This window comes from Rousettus aegyptiacus, unplaced genomic scaffold (genome assembly GCF_014176215.1).
Source record: "Rousettus aegyptiacus isolate mRouAeg1 unplaced genomic scaffold, mRouAeg1.p scaffold_m13_p_12, whole genome shotgun sequence".
Lineage (NCBI taxonomy): Eukaryota > Metazoa > Chordata > Mammalia > Chiroptera > Pteropodidae > Rousettus > Rousettus aegyptiacus.
In genome coordinates, this window is record NW_023416287.1 from 34,103,071 (window position 1) to 34,120,311 (window position 17,241).

Consider the following 17,241-nt stretch of genomic DNA (forward strand, 5'->3'; position numbering starts at 1 on the left):
CCTCAAAGAACACTATGTTCCCTAAAGCAAATCTTTGAAGCAGAATTGATGGAAAAACAAGGATAGCCAGAGTGATTAAAATTGCTGCTGTCTTTGTGTGGGCTCATTAAACAGCAACATAAAAACAAACACTGTTTTCTGATGTGTTGGACGTTTTGAAGTGGATGTAAAAGCTTCTTCCAGTGGCTGAGGACTTTCTCAAGAAGAAAGGAGCTCTGCGCAACTGTGCATGTACCAGTGTTGGGAGCTTATAACTGTCTCTTCTTTCCTAATGTTTTTAAAAACCAAAGCGGCTAAAGCCAGCTCACCCAAGAGAAAGATGCATGTAGGCTTGAGGGAAATCTGCCTAGGATATATTCTAATGACCATTTCATACAGCATATCTTCTGGGTACCCCTCTGCTATTACTAGAGCATCCTAAAAGTAGCACTACAGTACCAGCAGACAGGCGCCCTCTTCTTACAAAACTTCCAACAGTCCCGTGATGCCCATTTCAGGACTCTAATGTAGTTCGCTTGATTGACTGTCCATTATCCTGTCCAAAGATAGCAAAGCAGAGGATGACTCCTGACTCTGTTCCACATTTCCTGGCTTAAGAGTCCAAGTCCTTCAGAAAATTTTGGCAGAAATTGTTTGATCTTATTCTGCTAGTTAGTGACTTTTGGGATCCCCAAATAGCAAACTCTGCCTCCCAATTAAAACTCCTATCTTCTCCATTGCTTTGATCACCTACTACTGCAGAACAAACCACGCCAAAATTGAGTGGCTTTAAACAACTACCATGCTGTTATCTCTCACAGTTCTGTGAGTTGACCAGACTCAACTAGACAACTCTGCTGCTGGTCTCCCTGAGTCTCTAAGGCAGTTGGAGTCAGAAGATGGCTGGGACTGTATTCAACTGGAGGCTCCCTCCCACTCCATACAGTCTGGGGGCCTCTCCACTCCATGTGGTCTCCCCAGCATGGAGGCTGAATTTCTTACAGATGGCTCTAGCCTTACAAGAACAGGCATTCTAAGAATCAGATGCTCCCAGTCTTTTAAAGTCAGGACCTGGAATGGGCAAGTATTACTCTGACACTTCTGTTGGATCAACAGTCTTGGGATGAATTCCAGAGGAAGAGTAATAGATCCTGCCTCCTGGTGTGAAGAGAGAAAAGGATTCATGGTAATCTTTAATTCAATGTGCTCTTATTCAGTATGATGACTTGAGAAAAGAAGGACTGCCAGACCATTCTCCAAATTTACCGTTGAAGAGTAAGATGAGCGCATTTGGGACAAGAGTGGCCTCCTGTGCAACAAGTACAATTCCAGATGCTCATTAGGCTCGAAACATGCCTCTCAATTGAGCATCTCTGCCCCAACACCTAAAAATGAGAAGTAGTGAAGATGAGACTGGGACCATCAGTGCTGTGTTTCCTCTCTAAACTACCTGGACACGTGAATAACATGGCATTATTTCTCAGATACTCTCTCAGCATGATATCATTGCAAGATAAAATTAAAAACAGACACAGATGCTGACTCTCACCCCTAAGAGCAAATAATATAATATTTTATAAGCTTTGGTTTTCTATATTTTGGCCTATATGACAAATATTCTATTACCTCATGTGGAATGTTCAATTTGTAGACAGCCCCATTTATTTTTAAAGTGTAGTTAACATACAATATTACAATAGTTTCAAGTGTACAACATAGTGATTCGACATTTATATATCTTACAAAATGGTCATCAGAATAAGTCCAGTAACCATCTGCCATAATACAAAGTTATTATGATATTATTATATCTTCTCTAAGCTTTGATAGTTCGGTTTTAATAATCATTCGCCCCACTCTGATTGCACAACTCAGAAGTCAGCCATCATTCCCTCTGCTAGGCCCAGGGACTTGATTGATGCTCAATAAATATTTGCTGCCTTCAGTCATGTGTGACTTAATGTCATTTCCATACACTACATACAACTAAGAGAGTTCTTCCGTGGTTAATTATTGCCCAAAGGAGCAGAAAGCATTTCTTAAAGGTCTACTTTGACAACCCAGGAAATTAGATGTCAGCAAGCACCCCTCTTAATAATGGCAATTTATCCTTTTTGTTGTAATAGAATTGTTCAGTGTTGGGAATTTGACCTAGAAAATGGGATGCGACCATAACAAGACATGGGGATGGTCAGGAATCACCCCTGCCAGGCATAATTCAGGGCAATTGGCTGGCTTTCAAAGTCAAAGATGGTCAGGGATGACAAACTAAAGTCTTTACCTGATATCAGATGAAGCCAAGAAAGTAAGATTGAATGAAGGCCAGTGAGGTGGGGTCAGAGGGAGCTTCAAGCTGAAGTAATAATAAAAATTAGCATTTACTGAGTACTACTTAGGGACTACTTAGCATTTTGGAAACATAGCCACAAATATTCTCTAAGGTTAGTATTATTATTATTATCCACATTTTGCAGATGAAGAAACTGAGATTTAGAGAGGCAAGAAACTGCCTGAAATCTAATTGATTCTAACCACCATCCTCAGCGCTTGAAACTCACCCATTAGCTCCACCTCCTTTGTAGACTTTGTGAATGGGATCTTATTCATGTAAGTGGAGGTCCAGACAGTCACCCACACCCTTCCAAGAGATTTAGAACTCTGCATCACATAGAATAACAACATTTTCTCTCCTAACTTGGCTTCATAGGCCTCAAAAGTTCCAGCAGGATGTCTCTTCCAGTTCTTATTGCTGTGTAGCAAATGACTCCAGCACTTAGCAGCTTGAAGTAACTATTTATTTTGCTCATGATTTTTGTAGCATAGGAAGAGCCCATCTGGGCAGTTCTCACTTGAGGTAGCTCATTCAGTGGAGGTCAAATGTCAGCTGGGCTGTGGTCATCTGAAGTCTCGACTTAGCTGGACATCCAAGACGACTCACTCTCAGGCTGGCGATTGATGCTGGCTATTGCTGGAGCTGAGCTGTGAAGCAGAGTATCTACATATGGGTTTCTTACATGGCAATTGGCTTCCTTCAGAGTGAGCAAGTATCCAAAGGGAACAAATGGAAGATACCTGGCCTTTTCTGACCTAGGCTTGATGTCATGCAATAGTGTTCTACTATATCTTGTTGGTAGAAGCAGTAACAGACCACTCAGACTGAAAAGGAGAGAATAAACCTACCTCTAATTGGGGGAGGGGCAACCTTGTCACATTGTAGAAGACCATATGGGATGAGAGATATTGAACCACTACCTTCAAAAACTACAATCCATCCATTGATGTCTACTCCTCATCAACATATAAGTCAGTGGGCATAGTGTATGGGGCTAGCTTTCTCGGGACAGTAAAAGGAACTGGGCTTAGGACATTCTAACTAGGAATATGTACATGAAGCTCCTTGCCAATTCTCTGAAGTCTCTAGAACTGTCAGAGCTTCCTGGGAATTTGCACTATTATGGATTAAACTCCAAACTAATGACAGAATACGAATGTTTTATAAACAAAACTATAACCAAGTATTTGTTATTTGTGCGCCACATTCATCATGATTGGCTAATGATGAGTTGGTGCCCCCTGCAGACTGGGAGCCATAGACAATTGTACAGCTCAGCTTTTATATCCAAGTTGTTTTTTTTCCCCAAGACCTACATAGTACCTGTCATTCATTGCTAAGAATGAACAAATTCATGAAAAATAAAAATGAATATATTACTAATATAAGAATTTTTAAAAAGTATGTTTCAAAGATTTATTCAGTATATTTCCCCTCAAAAAATAATCAAATATACAAAAATATTAAAATACTATGTAATTACCAGGTTATCATTTTCAGGCTTTTAGTTCATTATTCTCTTTCTGAATCATTTTCTTTCCATCATCCTTCACAATTCCATAAATCATCTTTTTTTTTTCTCAGACCAAAGTCTGGGTCTGTTCTAACTTAACATTTAGTCTTCCCTTTAACCTAAGTTAAAGATCTTTTACTTTAAATAGGCTAAATTTATCTTGTTTTAATTCTAATTTCTTTCTGGTCTCAAATTATCTCTGTGCTTCAATATTTTCCCTTCAGAGAAAAGAGACTACAATTTCTCAGAAAATTCCTCCCCTAAACAACTTGCACTATCAGAACATGATGTCATGTTTTAAAAACTGACTCCCTGTTAGAAAAAAGGCACATTTTCTGTGTGTATATGTCCTTCTTTTATAACTTATCTGTATGTTACAATTTTTTTGGCCTAACAATGAGCTAACACAATTTAACCAATTTTAACAAATATACACAGCAATTTAATTTTAACAAAATATTCTAAAATCACATAGATTTTTTTAATGTTCTGCACTTCTACATTATCTGCATAACTCTAGTAATATGGTAGATGGTGGTACTAATGATGGTAGAAATATAATTTAACAAGTGTGTACTACAAACTACTATCAAAGAATTGGCTCTAATCTTTAAAATTGCTTTGCAAGGTAAATAGAATCCCCATTTCAAAGGTGAGGAAACCAAGGATCAGAGAGATTATGTCACTTGGTCAAAGTCACACAAATATTATAATGTGTGGGCCTGAAATGGAACTGCGTCTATTGGCCCTCTAGCCTGGGCTCATCCCCAACTTCACCCATAGCCTAAGCTGACCATCTCTGAATTAGGGTTCAGAACAAGGGTCTGCAAACTTTTAAAATATTAGTCTTTAAATATTCTGACTCCTGTCCTTCTACAGTCTTTGAAAGGGAGGAGGAAGAGAATGGTGGGTGGGAAGTGACCTCCTATTCTCTCCTAAGCTATAGAAAGTATCCATTATAACAGTAATTGCTTTGAATCTCAAAATATCAGCAGCAAAATGTAAAACGCATTCTATAGAACAGTGACTCCAGGTCCAGAAAGTACTTAACAAAAATTACATGTGCAACCAACGAAGAAGAATTTGTTTTTAGAGAAACAGTTGGCCCTCGAAGAGTGTGGGTCCACTTTTACATGTGCTTTTCCACTGACCCATGCAATTCAAGCCCACGTTGGTCAAGGGTCAACTGATGGTTGGGAATTTGTGAATGTGGAGGGCCAACATAAGTTATGAGAGGATTTTTATCTGTCCTGGCAGTTGGCTACCCTAACTCCACTGTGTTCAAGGGTCAATTGTATACATCCTCATACAAGTTGTTTTTTGCAGTGTAAAGCTATAACTGAAACCTGGCCTTAGTATGCATGCAGTGAAAATGACAGCTATAAGAAGGACTTAATGATACTTCTGGCTTTTAAATATTGCATCCCAATAGAGTCGTCAAATGTCGCCAGGACATGCACACTACATTGTTCTTACCCTCACTAGGTCGAGAAGAAAGGAAGCACAGAGAAGCCAATTACCTTGCCTAAAGTCATGCAACCAGTTGGCATGAGGATTGGGATTCAAACTTAGATCTTTGATTCCAAAACCTATACTTGGAACCATTCTGCTAGCTAGTACAGGAACCTGGCTGGTTTCTTGGAGGGCTGGATGCTCAAATATAACTACTGCAATGATTATGTGACTCTCAGACCTGTTTGCGAACTTTTGGCCTTGAAGTTCCAGGGTCCTTTCTGAGGCCCACATGTCTGATGGAACCCAGTAGTTCATGGACCATAGTTCTGCCTTTGAACAACAATTGTGCAACAAGGTCATCCGCATCCAGGAAAAAGCACAGGATCCCTGCTGGGAGACTCAAGGTCTTGGGCTTCCTGGAAAGACACATTCTGGAAAGACAAGCATCAGCTCCTCGCAGGAGACCTTTCGCTCTTTGCCTAATTGCTTTTCTTGCCCAGTCGTGTTCTTATTTCCATGCCAGAGAAACCTCTCCTAATCCATTGCTGTTCAGGCCCTGTTAAATAATAATTGTTTTCCCTCCCCAGGGCCAGTTTCATTTCAGAAGAAATGCCATTTGATGTTTTAGAAATGTCAGGATTTCCACAAATCTCTTAGATCACTGCCCTGATGAGCTATCCATCCTGCAGCCACTAAACCCCTTAATGCTGACATTTATGGCAAAAGTGTTATCCTCTGAGGCCTCAAATCTAATTGGCTTCACTCCTCTGATGCATTTGGTGGCATCTGTCTCTCCATTTGGGCAGTGCAGCCCACCCTCACTCAGGAACGGAAATGCAAGGCTGGGGCCTCAGGCACAGTTGCTCGCCCCCATCCAAATCTCCTGGTAGCACAATATAAAGAGGGTGCTTTCCTGAGGACAGTGGCAGGTATTGACCTTTCACTCCTTTGCTGTTGTTGTCTTTTCACAGGGATTGACTATCTCCACCCGGACCTGGCCTCAAACTACGTAAGTACAAGCCAATCTGTTTGGGGAAACACTTGTACCTTAGGTGTTCTGGCATCCCTCATTATTTGGCGCGCGCGTGCACACACACACACACACACACACATGCACTCACACATACATGCATATAAAAACTCACATGGGAAAACGTGCAGGCATGCATGCACACAAGAACTGCCGACCTCATTAGAGGCACAGCTCAGGCCAAATACAAACAGACAAGGCATGGGGTATGACAACAGGAAAAGCCTGTGGCTTTGTGAGAAGAAAAGAAGGAAACTTGAGACCTGAAAAAACAGATTGCCAAGAAAAAGGTATAGGTAGGGGCAAAGAAGAGAGAGCCTTGGCATTGAATCGAAGGGTGTAAATGAGCCATTTGAGTTTTGCTGGATAAAACTGATGGCAAAATGCCAAATAGTGCAGCAACTCACATTGCAACCATAGCTATATGAAAGCAAGGACATCATCTTTTTTATTATTTCTGTGTTTATGAGCACTGAATGCCAACTTTCCTCTACAACACTATGTACAGCATTTAATTTCTTCTGACAAGTTAGAAATAGTAACAGAAAGTCATGGTAATGGTGTTAGGCTAGAAGCACATGCTTTGACTTCTGATCCAGCAAGTCACATTGCTTCCCTGATGAAACCTACAAACCCTTTAAATGTAAGTGATCCCTTTATTTTAACCCCAGGAAGTACACTATTCAAGCACTGGTGTGTTCTCTTAAAATTATCCAAATTCTTACTAAGTTATACTTCTGTAACCTGCATATCTAAGTATTAAAAAGTGTTATTTTAGTAACTGAAGAGATCATATTTAGGAGAACATGGACTTAAATGGTGAAAGATGGTTAACAAGTAGAAGTGTTTTGGGGCATTCTGGGTCATTCATCCTAGAAGGTATGTGGTCTGCACTGCAAAAAGAGAACAGAGATTTTCTCCATGTTTAGTGTTTTGGGTATCAGGAAACAAAATTAAGAAGAGTATACACAGGACTGAGCATCTTTTTTAATTTTTAAAAAATGCTAAATGAATCATTGACACAGTCCAGCCAATACACCCCCAGAGAGACAGAGAGACATGACAGAAATTAATCCAAAATTCTATTCCAAGAGATGAGAATCCACTCCTGTAGATATGACAGTAAAGAAACATCTGAATGGTAGATTCAGCCTCAGCAGTCTGTCTGCAGTCTAAGGACATGCTTCTCCTTTTCCTATGTCCTGCTTTCCACTGCAGGCACACGCGGAGCTGTCTGCCTGGCTGCCCCTTCTGCTTCCTTAAAGGCACCGCCCCACACAGATCCTTGTTCGCCTCCTCTAATGCCCTCCTTTTCTCTGCCTCTCCAATAACTACAGAGCCCTTGAAGAATTCTCCAAATGAGAGACTGAGAAACACGAGTTTTGCTTTTCCACCAAGGCTTTGATACCCAGAGGCCTTTCCATACTCATAGAAATGGCGGGAATAATAGTCTTCAGAAGCCAGCAGATTCAGCCACAGAGGCCTGTCCCCTGTGCCTCCCAGGCTGAGGGTTGCATGGGATTCCTGTCATCTCCAGGTCCCAGCATTTCACAGAGCAGCCAGTTAAGAGTATGCTCACTTTTAAAAACTAGTGTTGCTCCAGCTTGCAACTTGTTGGACTTCTAAATGGAGTAGCTGTCAGTCACGCTGGCAAGTTGACAGTGCCTGGCTTCCTTCTGCCAGTCCAGCCCCAACAAGGGGCACTTACATGAAGACTTACCTGGGCATCCTTCCCTTCTCCTTGCCCAGTCTAGGTGGTGCCATAGCAGGTTGCCTCCAAGGGTCAATTACCAGATTAAAAGAGATAATAATTCAAGTGGGGAAAAAAAATCCTCTGGGGCTCTGAAAAACTGCAGGTATGATGCTAATCGACAGTGTGATTCATCTGCCAAAAGCCCTAATCTGAAATCGGAAAAAGAAGCATTCAAATTGAAAGGTGCCAGCTTCCCTCAAATCTGTAATATCAGAATATACCTGAAGAACTCTGTGGGTCCAATGAGTGTTATGTTCCTTTTTCTTTTCCTTTGTTTCTTTCCAAAAACATTTTTTTCTGATGAAAAATTAAGTACATGTTTTCTCTAGAAAATTTGGAAAAGCATAAAACAGTCAAAACTAGCCATATCACCATTCTTAATGAAATTGTACTCATTGAATATACAGTATCTCTCCTTTCACTTGATATGTCCTGGACTTTTTTTTGTTATTATTCTTCAAAACATGATTATAAGGGTGATACAGTATTGCCTCATGCTGTAATTTATTTAAACTTTCCAGTCCCAATTGTTGGACAGCTAGGTTGCTTCCAATGGGTGTCTCATTCTAAGAGGGAGAGTAATGTAATGACAAGGCTGGTAGAGGGGCTCCAAGCCAAAACCTGCTAAAGAGAGCTAAAAGAACTGGGGAAAAAAGACAACTTAAGAGGCACGTATATAAAATACATTTTCAAGTAGTTCAAATTTTCCATATAAGATGAGGCATTCAATTTGTTCAAAATATTCTTCCAAGAAAATTCCCATCAATGGATGACCAATGGAAGAAAATTTTAGTTCAATTAAAGGAAGAATTGTCTAATGATTCTTCATTAGACAATGAAAATCAGGTTGATTAAGCGATGAACACACAATGCAATATATATATGCCTTACTGTTGAATTGTGCACCTGAAACTGACCGGATTTCATTAACAAATACTGCCGTAATAAAAATAAAAAAAATGTAAAAGTTAAAAAATAAATAAAATCAGGATAATCAATAAAAGGAATTTGCTCTTCTAGGACATAGTGAATTCTCCGCATCTGAAAATGGTTAAAAGGAGGGCTGGTGGCCATTTAGCAGGGATATTGTTGAGATGACAACACCTACACTAAACTTAACTAGATGTATCTAAGAATTGAACAGAAAACATAAGTTCCGTTCAAAACTGCATGTTTTGACAACTTCTATCCAGAGGAAGGTCCAAGTCTTCAACATTTACCAAGAACTTTACAAAGAAATTATATCTAATTACACATGGCTGTGAAAATTTTCTGTCTTTGGTATAGGTGAGAAAAGTGACATCCAAATATGCTTAATTCCTCAGCAGGGACCTGATCCGACTGGTTTGTGCCAATCTGGGTGTCTCTTTCACCCTGTGCAGAGTTGACAGTGACAACTTTGAAACTACTAACCAAATTTATCTTCTTTATTTTTAATTAAAAATTTTACACTATAATTAACAGAATGAGGATGGCAAGTGCAATAGACCTGCCCAGGAGAGCAATGAAATCAGTGGACAGTGATAAGTTCAAAAAATTTTTGAGCAAAGGATTAACAGACAGCTTCGCACCTTGTTAGATGACTTAATAACTTAGATGTGATGAGCTAGCCCAATGCCCTTCTAGCGAAATGTACTTGAGGCAGTGGGGGGGGGGGGGGAGGGGTCTGTGTTTGAGTTCTGCCAGAAGTAGACTCTGAGATAAGGGTTTGAGTGCAAGTAGTTTATTTAGGAGGTGATCCCAGGAAGCAAGGATAATGGGGGAAATAAAACATGAAGAGAAGGCAGCCAATAAACTGTGCATTATCAAACAAGTTACCATGAGGAGCAGCTGGAATTTCATCCTACTGAGGAACCTGGGAGATGGTGTAGAATATGTGTGCCAGAGTTATCCCATCCAGAAAGCTATGGCATTTATAAAGCACCTCCTGTTGGTCATTAGTTGAGGGCTGGCCCCAGGGGATGTTAACATCCCAGCACTTCCTACCTTCCCACAACCCTTAACAAATAGATGCAGGAACAGGCAGCCAGAATTCACCAGGTCCTGGCAACATCTGCCACAGAGAGGATGACTTGAGAATTCATTAAAGGTTAAAATAAACAAAAATGTTCTGTTTTGGAAAAATTCCTTCTTGATACTGGTTATTGTCAGTGATAAGTGAAAACTCTAGCAGAGGTTTTTAGTCAAAGGTGACAAAAATTTATTCATAATTAAACCAGGTAAAATGATTCCCAAAGTAGAATTATTTTCAAAACTTTTTTCCCTTATATTAAAAGAAAAGAGTCAACGTACACTGGTAGTCTGGTGCTCTTTCTATTTAAATAGAGAATTCAAATCCTTTGAAAACTGCAAATCAACATATAATGTGAGTCATTAGTGTTAATTTAATTCAACAAATCTACAGTGAATCTGTTGAGAGTTAGAAGCAAAGGATAATGATAGCTGCTTATATTATTACTCCATTATTCCACAATTGAATTTAATCTGAGGGATCTAGTACCACTGATAAATGCTCACTATTCCAAATAATTAAAAAAAAAAATTTTCCATCCCAATAATAGTAACATGAAATGAGTATTGGCCAAGACATTATTCTAGACCAAGTCAAAATCAGAGTTCCTTTACCTCGTCTTCTCTGTGTAAAAGGTCTAGCTATATGCTCTAAAGCAATCCAATCACTGTGTATTAGAACTGCTATGTGTTCTCCAGGGGAGCCCAAGGTCAGTAAGGACACAGGTGTGGGACGTGTCTCACAGGTGAGGGGTGGGCAGGCAGGGAGGGTATTCATCTCTTTATTGGGTGATGCTATGTTCACAGCATTGGTTCAAGCCCGCAGGTCCTTCCAGGAATAGAATGAGACTTCTCCAAAAACATGAGAAGTGTGACTGAGGTTGTAGCTCTCGCATTGTGGATGTAGGTGGGGCCGACCATCTCCTGCTTCACCTAAAGCCTGCCCTGCTAAAGCTAGAAAGGTAAAGAAGTGGCCAGTGGTTTGGTAAAATCCAAGGATAGTCTTCTCACTGTAGGTGGCGGTTTTCTCAGAGGCAGACCTGAGACACGGATTGGAAGGCAAGTAATGTATTTGGGAGGAGATCCCAGGAAGCATCGGCTAGGGGAAAGGGAAACAATTTCAGAAAGGAGAGCAGCCTGGAAAGGGTTTTTGCAAAGCCAATTACCCCTGAGGCAACAGGAGCATAATCTCACCATGAAACTCTGGGAAGCAGTATAGACAGAGCCACCTCAGCGTTATTCATCAACTCTTGTCAATCACTGGTTGAAAGCTGCTGTGCCCCAGGAGTGGGCACAAGGTGGGAAGGTAGGGACCTTACCTCTACTGGCCTGTCCACCATACAAAGAGAATAGCGTCAGCAAACAGAAAGAGTCTTCAAGTTAAGTGTTGTCGGTGCTAACAGAAATCAGCCAGCATGCAAGGGTAAGCTTCTGCCAGTGTGACAAAAGTGGAAACTGAGTCCAACCTGAGTGACACCTGGCCTCCTAATTCATAGTTGCACAATCTCAGACTACCCTATTAAACCTCTTTGAATTTTAATGTCCTCGTTTGTTAAACGAGCAAGGTCAACATCAGGCTTGCTATGAGGTATCATTGAGATATATCATGCATATAGGTTCTGCCAGATAATAGATGCTCAATAAAGATTCATTTCCTTTCTGAAAGAGCTGAGATTACAACTCTGCACAATATCAGGTTGTCTTGATGGAGAAGAACCAGGAGCGTGCCTCAAGAAACCAGTGCTATTCCCAGTGCCTTCCACAGAAAGCTCGAGGTTCTCAAAAGAGAAGAAAGGGTACCTCATCTGCGCTAAATATAAGATTGTGAGGCCAGGAAAGCAGAGGCCAAAAAGTGGAGGCTACCAAAATGAATGTCAAAGATCGGAAAAATAAAATATTTATTTGAGAAAGAACATCCAACAATAGAAGATAAGGGGAGAGAGAAGACCCATTGCCCATGGCCAGGGATGCGATAAAGAAGGATGCCCTCGAGAGAGAGAAGAATTTCTCATCTACTCTTCTCTGTCTCAGATCTTTGAACTGAAAGAAAAGTCATGGATATTCATAAGAGAAGCCTAATCCCCAAGGTGAGCGAAAAGAAGGTAAAATGGCAATTTTTCTGAATAAAGTTTTCTCCAGGCCACAGAAATGATAGCTCTTGATGTTTAAACAATCACAAGGAGAATAGGCCCACTTCTTGAATTTGAGCCTTCATCTTTCAGCTTGGAAACTGGGGGTTATCTTCTGAGCAGCTCCAAGACCCTATGCTGAATTTGTGCAGATTCACCTGCTATTCCTGATTTTTTCCACAAATTACTGAGTGCAGCAAATGTGGAAGATTGCATTCACTCCAATTCTTTATCCTTCCCTGGACCTACAGCTTCTGCCACACAGCATTGCAGAACCTCCCTCTGAAAAAGGGAGGTATATGTCTCACTCCTTGACTTGGGTTGGGCCATGCAACTTGTTTAATAGAGTAATACAGAAGTGTCAGGGTGCCAGTTCAGAGGCCTTAAGAGGCCTTGTGTGTTCCCACATGCCCTCCTGTGCCTCTATCATCACCATCAGAAGAGCATGCCCAGGCTAGCCCACTGGACCCAGGAGGAAGAGGAGAGACACCTGGAGAAGTGCTACCCACTGCCAAACCCCAAAGCACGGCCATCAAAGTTGACCTACAGAACTGCAGTTAGAAGCAGAGCTGCCTAGCCAAGGGGACCCCCAATATCAGCTAACCCCAGACAACCCCCTAGAAGCAGGCAAACCTAGCCAAGATCTAAAGAGCTGCACACCTGAGCCCAGCCTAGATCATCTTACTCCTAAATGAACTTCAGACTCGTGGGTGATATAAATGCTTATTGTGTTATGCTGTTGACATTTTATTGTTCGTTTTATTTAGCAACTCTTATAGTTACCCATGCTAGACCCCCTCTTCAGTCCTCCCACAGTTATTGATGCCCCTCCCTGTCTAGGGAGAATATAGATTTTCTCTGGCCCTACCCCAGACCTACTAAATTGAAATCTTTAAGGATAAGCTTCGTAACATACATTTCTTTGAAAACATTCCCAGATTCTGATGATTAACATTATCGTTCATGGTGGCACTTTATTCATTCACTCAATCATTCATTTATTCAACAATACTAGTCCCCCTATAATGTATGATGAAATCAGAAGTAGATCACAAGCTCTTTGTAGGAAACTATGTACTTTTTAAATTCTGGGTCCCCCTTAACAGTTAACACAGTGCTAAGCCAATACTTAATAAACATTTGCTAAATTGCGTTGACTATTAATTAATTCATAATTCATATGTTGCAAATGAGATCAGGAGCTAAATGATGAGTCTCTATCAGTTATGATGAGAAACTCCAACAGGCAGAACCCTCTAACTCCAAGCTCTCAACGGCCTCGTAGGTGATGCCTCACTCCCTTCCCCATTAACGCATGCTGCTGGTGAGGGGACTAGAGGACCATAGGATTAACTGACGTCCTCATGGCCAAGGGTCCAGAGAGAATATGATTCTCAGTGTAGATAATCTACATACCAATAACTAAGAGCTGTTTCTTTTCTGGAATGTCTAGAATTCCTTGGATTGATGGAAATGCAATTAAGTTCCCAGATGGAAAAGTGTGCATTATGCTGTTTGGTTCAGTTCAAAATTTGGAAATTTATTTATACTCCAGGGTTGTATTTCACCAACAGTAGTTCCTATAAAAGAAAAAAAGCCCACACCTTTTTCATTCTTTTGATGGGTTCCTGACAGGTGACTATCTCTGAAGAGGGCCTTTGGAGCACTGTGAAGGGCTGCCAGCACAGAGCTTGCAGGAAGTGCCTTTGAGCCCGGCAGCTGTGTGCACACCAGGGCTCCAGGTGGCAGGTGGCTGCCGTGGTGAAAGGGTGCCTGCTGGAGATGGGCCCTGTCCTCAGGCCCTGAATGACTCAGATGCTATGAAGTATTGATTCCATGCATCACCCCAGGCTTTTAGACTGGTTAATATTTAAATATGGCGCATTAATATTGCATATAAATTGAGGTTTAAAGAATCTTTGTGTCTTATTGAAAGGAGGGGCTGCCTTTATTCAATGTATTCATAATGTTGGTCAGATCATACTAGCACTTTATCACTAGGAGGCCACACTAAATATTATGGAAAAGAACTTTTCGAAAATCATTTGGATAGACCTCAGTCAAATGACTATGATCTGATTTAACCCATGTACTAGAAGAATCTGTCTGTTTTTACAGGGACATACATCAATATAAAAATTGGATTGAAAGAAAAAATCTTGTTTAACTGAAGTGAAACTGCTTGTTTGGACCTGAACTTACAGCTACAGGTGAAAGCAAAGAAAAAAATCTGGTCAATTTTTCCCACATTGCTCAGTTGACTATTTTTTTCCATTGAACTTAGCCAACATTTAAGACACTCGTATTAATTTTCTTCTGTATGCAAGATGCTGTGCTAAGGACCTAGATTTTAAAATGTGAAAAATCTGAACCCTCCACTCAGGGATTTCAGAGTTCAATGGGGGAAGCACACGTGTAAGCATATAATTACAGCACAATGTGCTCAGTGCTGACCTGAAAATGAAAACAACACCCGCTATGGGAATGCAGCAGGAAGAACAAGCAGGTCGGCCCTGAAACTTACAGACAGAGAGATACTTAAAAGCACTTAAAGAATGTTTTCTTGGGTCGATACGGCATACGAATTCATCTAGAAGCTTGAACTATCTGATACTGAACAAAGAGTGATTGGATTGTAATTGGCTTTCCATAGGGAAATTTCCTTCCACCAAGAACTCTAGACTAAAAGTTGCCCACAAAAATCATTTCCTCACCTTAAATTCCCTAAAGGCCTGTAACAGAGTCTCATTTTTTAACTAAATCTAAGTGATGTAAAGGCCAAAATAATGACTTCCATTTCTCTTATTCATGAAAGAATCAACCGAAGGCTTCATTCCCAAGATCATTAATACAGATTCTTATATAAATAGATGACTGAATTGTGAGTGGGTGGATGGATGGATGGATGGATGGATGGATGGATGGATGAATGGATGGATGAATGGATGTTAATGAGATTATTAGGATTTTACTGTGCTTATCACAAAACGTACCTGTTCTGAAAAAGTATAGCAATATTTACATTATATGATAAGCCACAAAAAGTAATTTACACAAATATAAAACATATTTTCCCCATTGCCTTTATTTCTTTCTTACTCTCTTTCCCACTATGAGTATATATTCATTGAATTCCCAAAATGTGAAACCTTTCACCAGGTTTACTACTTTGCATTTTTTTTTTTTGACCTGAGAAAACCAAAAACCCATAGGTGACCAAACCTTGCTTAGAGCAGACCCCACAAATAATTAATAACTCCTTGCTGCAGCTGTAATGAGAAATGCTGCACTTATTGAGGTGACATCGGTTTCACTCTCTCCCTCTCTTCATGTGCCTATTTCTCCACTATACTTCCTTATAGCCACAGTTCTGGTATAAGAGTTAAGGACTAATGGACCAGACGCCTTGAGTTCATATCCTTCCCCAACTACCTGCTAGACATTTGACCCTGGGCAAGTTAATCTCTCTGTGCCTTGTCTCTAAAATGTTTTAATATAATACTGACCTTATTGGTGGTTGAGACAAGTCAATTAAATAGTGTACACAGGTTGCTGGCATATAGGTCACCCGATATTAAAAGGTGCAAGTTACAAGTTAAGTTGTAAGTTAAGCAACTTGCCCAAGGTCAGATAGCTAGAATTTAGCACAGGAAACCTGAGACAATGAGATTTCAAAGTCCTTGCGCTTAAGTTCTTCCTCCCTTCCTGCCTCAAAGACACATAATGGGTTCATAGAGAGCATATTGAAAAGGAAATTAAAAGAGGCAATTAGTGTGTTATTCTAATTTTTCATGTTTTCCTTTCACTTTCCTGTTATTACAAAGTATCCCAAAAGTTCATCAGGAATAGTATTTCTTTGTTTAGCTTTTTAATCCAACTCTAAGCCAAGTTCCAGATATTGCAAAATGAAAGTACTTGAATGATTGCCTGTTTGAGAATTCTATTTTAGGTCTGAAGGATATGTTGTAAGTATATTCTGGTACATGGTACATGACTATGTACCTTGACAGGTACATGGACCAACGGAAAACGTGAAATTTGTCCTTCCTCATTATTACAAAAATAAAGTATATACATGCATATACATACACACACACACACTCACCAGAGAGAGATGAAAGAGATTAGATCGGTTATTATTATTACTAACTATCTTAGGATAAATTCCCTGAAACCAAAGTGGGGATTCCTGAGAAAGCGTTTTTATTGTGTATTATCAGGAGAAAGGGAAGGAGGAAAGCAGGTCCACAGAGGAAGGAATCTGACCTCAACCTGACCCCTTAGGGGGCTCTGGAACATGAATCACATTACAGAGTCGGTCCCTCCCTGAGGAAGAGAACCAGCATTTTGTAACTCTGTGTCATCTGGTCACTAACTTCCAGCAGTCCCTGGGGCCTTTGTAACTTCCTGAGCTTGGTGAGCCCCATTTGCCCGAGGACAATTATCCTGAGGAGAGAGCTATGACTTTTCAGCAGCTATCATGCCCAGAGCTGGAGTCTGGGTGCACTGGCCCAGTGAAGGGAACCTGGGCAGGCACCCATAGCATCATTACCCAGGCACTGCATCTCTCTGGGCCTCCTGAGTTAGGATAGGACCTGTGCCTATTACTCTCCACATCCTCAATGCCTAGGGCATGACTTGTAATAAAACAGACAGTGAATAACTATTTGCTTGCTGAATGAATAAATGAATGAATGAAGTCAATAGAGCAATCTAATCTGAAAGATTGAAGAGAAAGTCCCCATCAAAATCAAAGGTGAGACGGAAGACATAATGACCAAATGGTCATGTAGTCAATGAAATAATGGCCCCCAAATTGTTACATGCTCTAATCCCTGCAACCTGTGAATATGTTAGGTCAAGGGTATCCAAAATCCAGGCCACAGACCAGTACCAGTCCATGGCCTGTTAGGAGCCGGGCTGCACAGCAGGAGGTAAGCAGTGAGCAGGTGAGCAAAGTTTCATCTGTATTTGCAGTTGCTCCCCAGCACTAGCATCACTGCCTCAGCTCTACCTCAGGTTGTCAGGAGTTGGATTCTC

At 40.7% G+C, this 17,241-nt stretch overlaps 1 protein-coding gene across 1 annotated transcript in view; it reads left to right on the top strand.

The window, feature by feature from the left end:
• Positions 1-17,241, top strand: part of PCSK2 (proprotein convertase subtilisin/kexin type 2) — a 247,144-nt gene that overhangs the window by 135,003 nt on the left and 94,900 nt on the right. Inside the window, exon 5 of the mRNA XM_036229694.1 lies at positions 6,251-6,288. Within this exon, the coding sequence (XP_036085587.1) occupies positions 6,251-6,288 (38 nt within the window). The remainder of the gene's footprint in view (positions 1-6,250; positions 6,289-17,241) is intronic.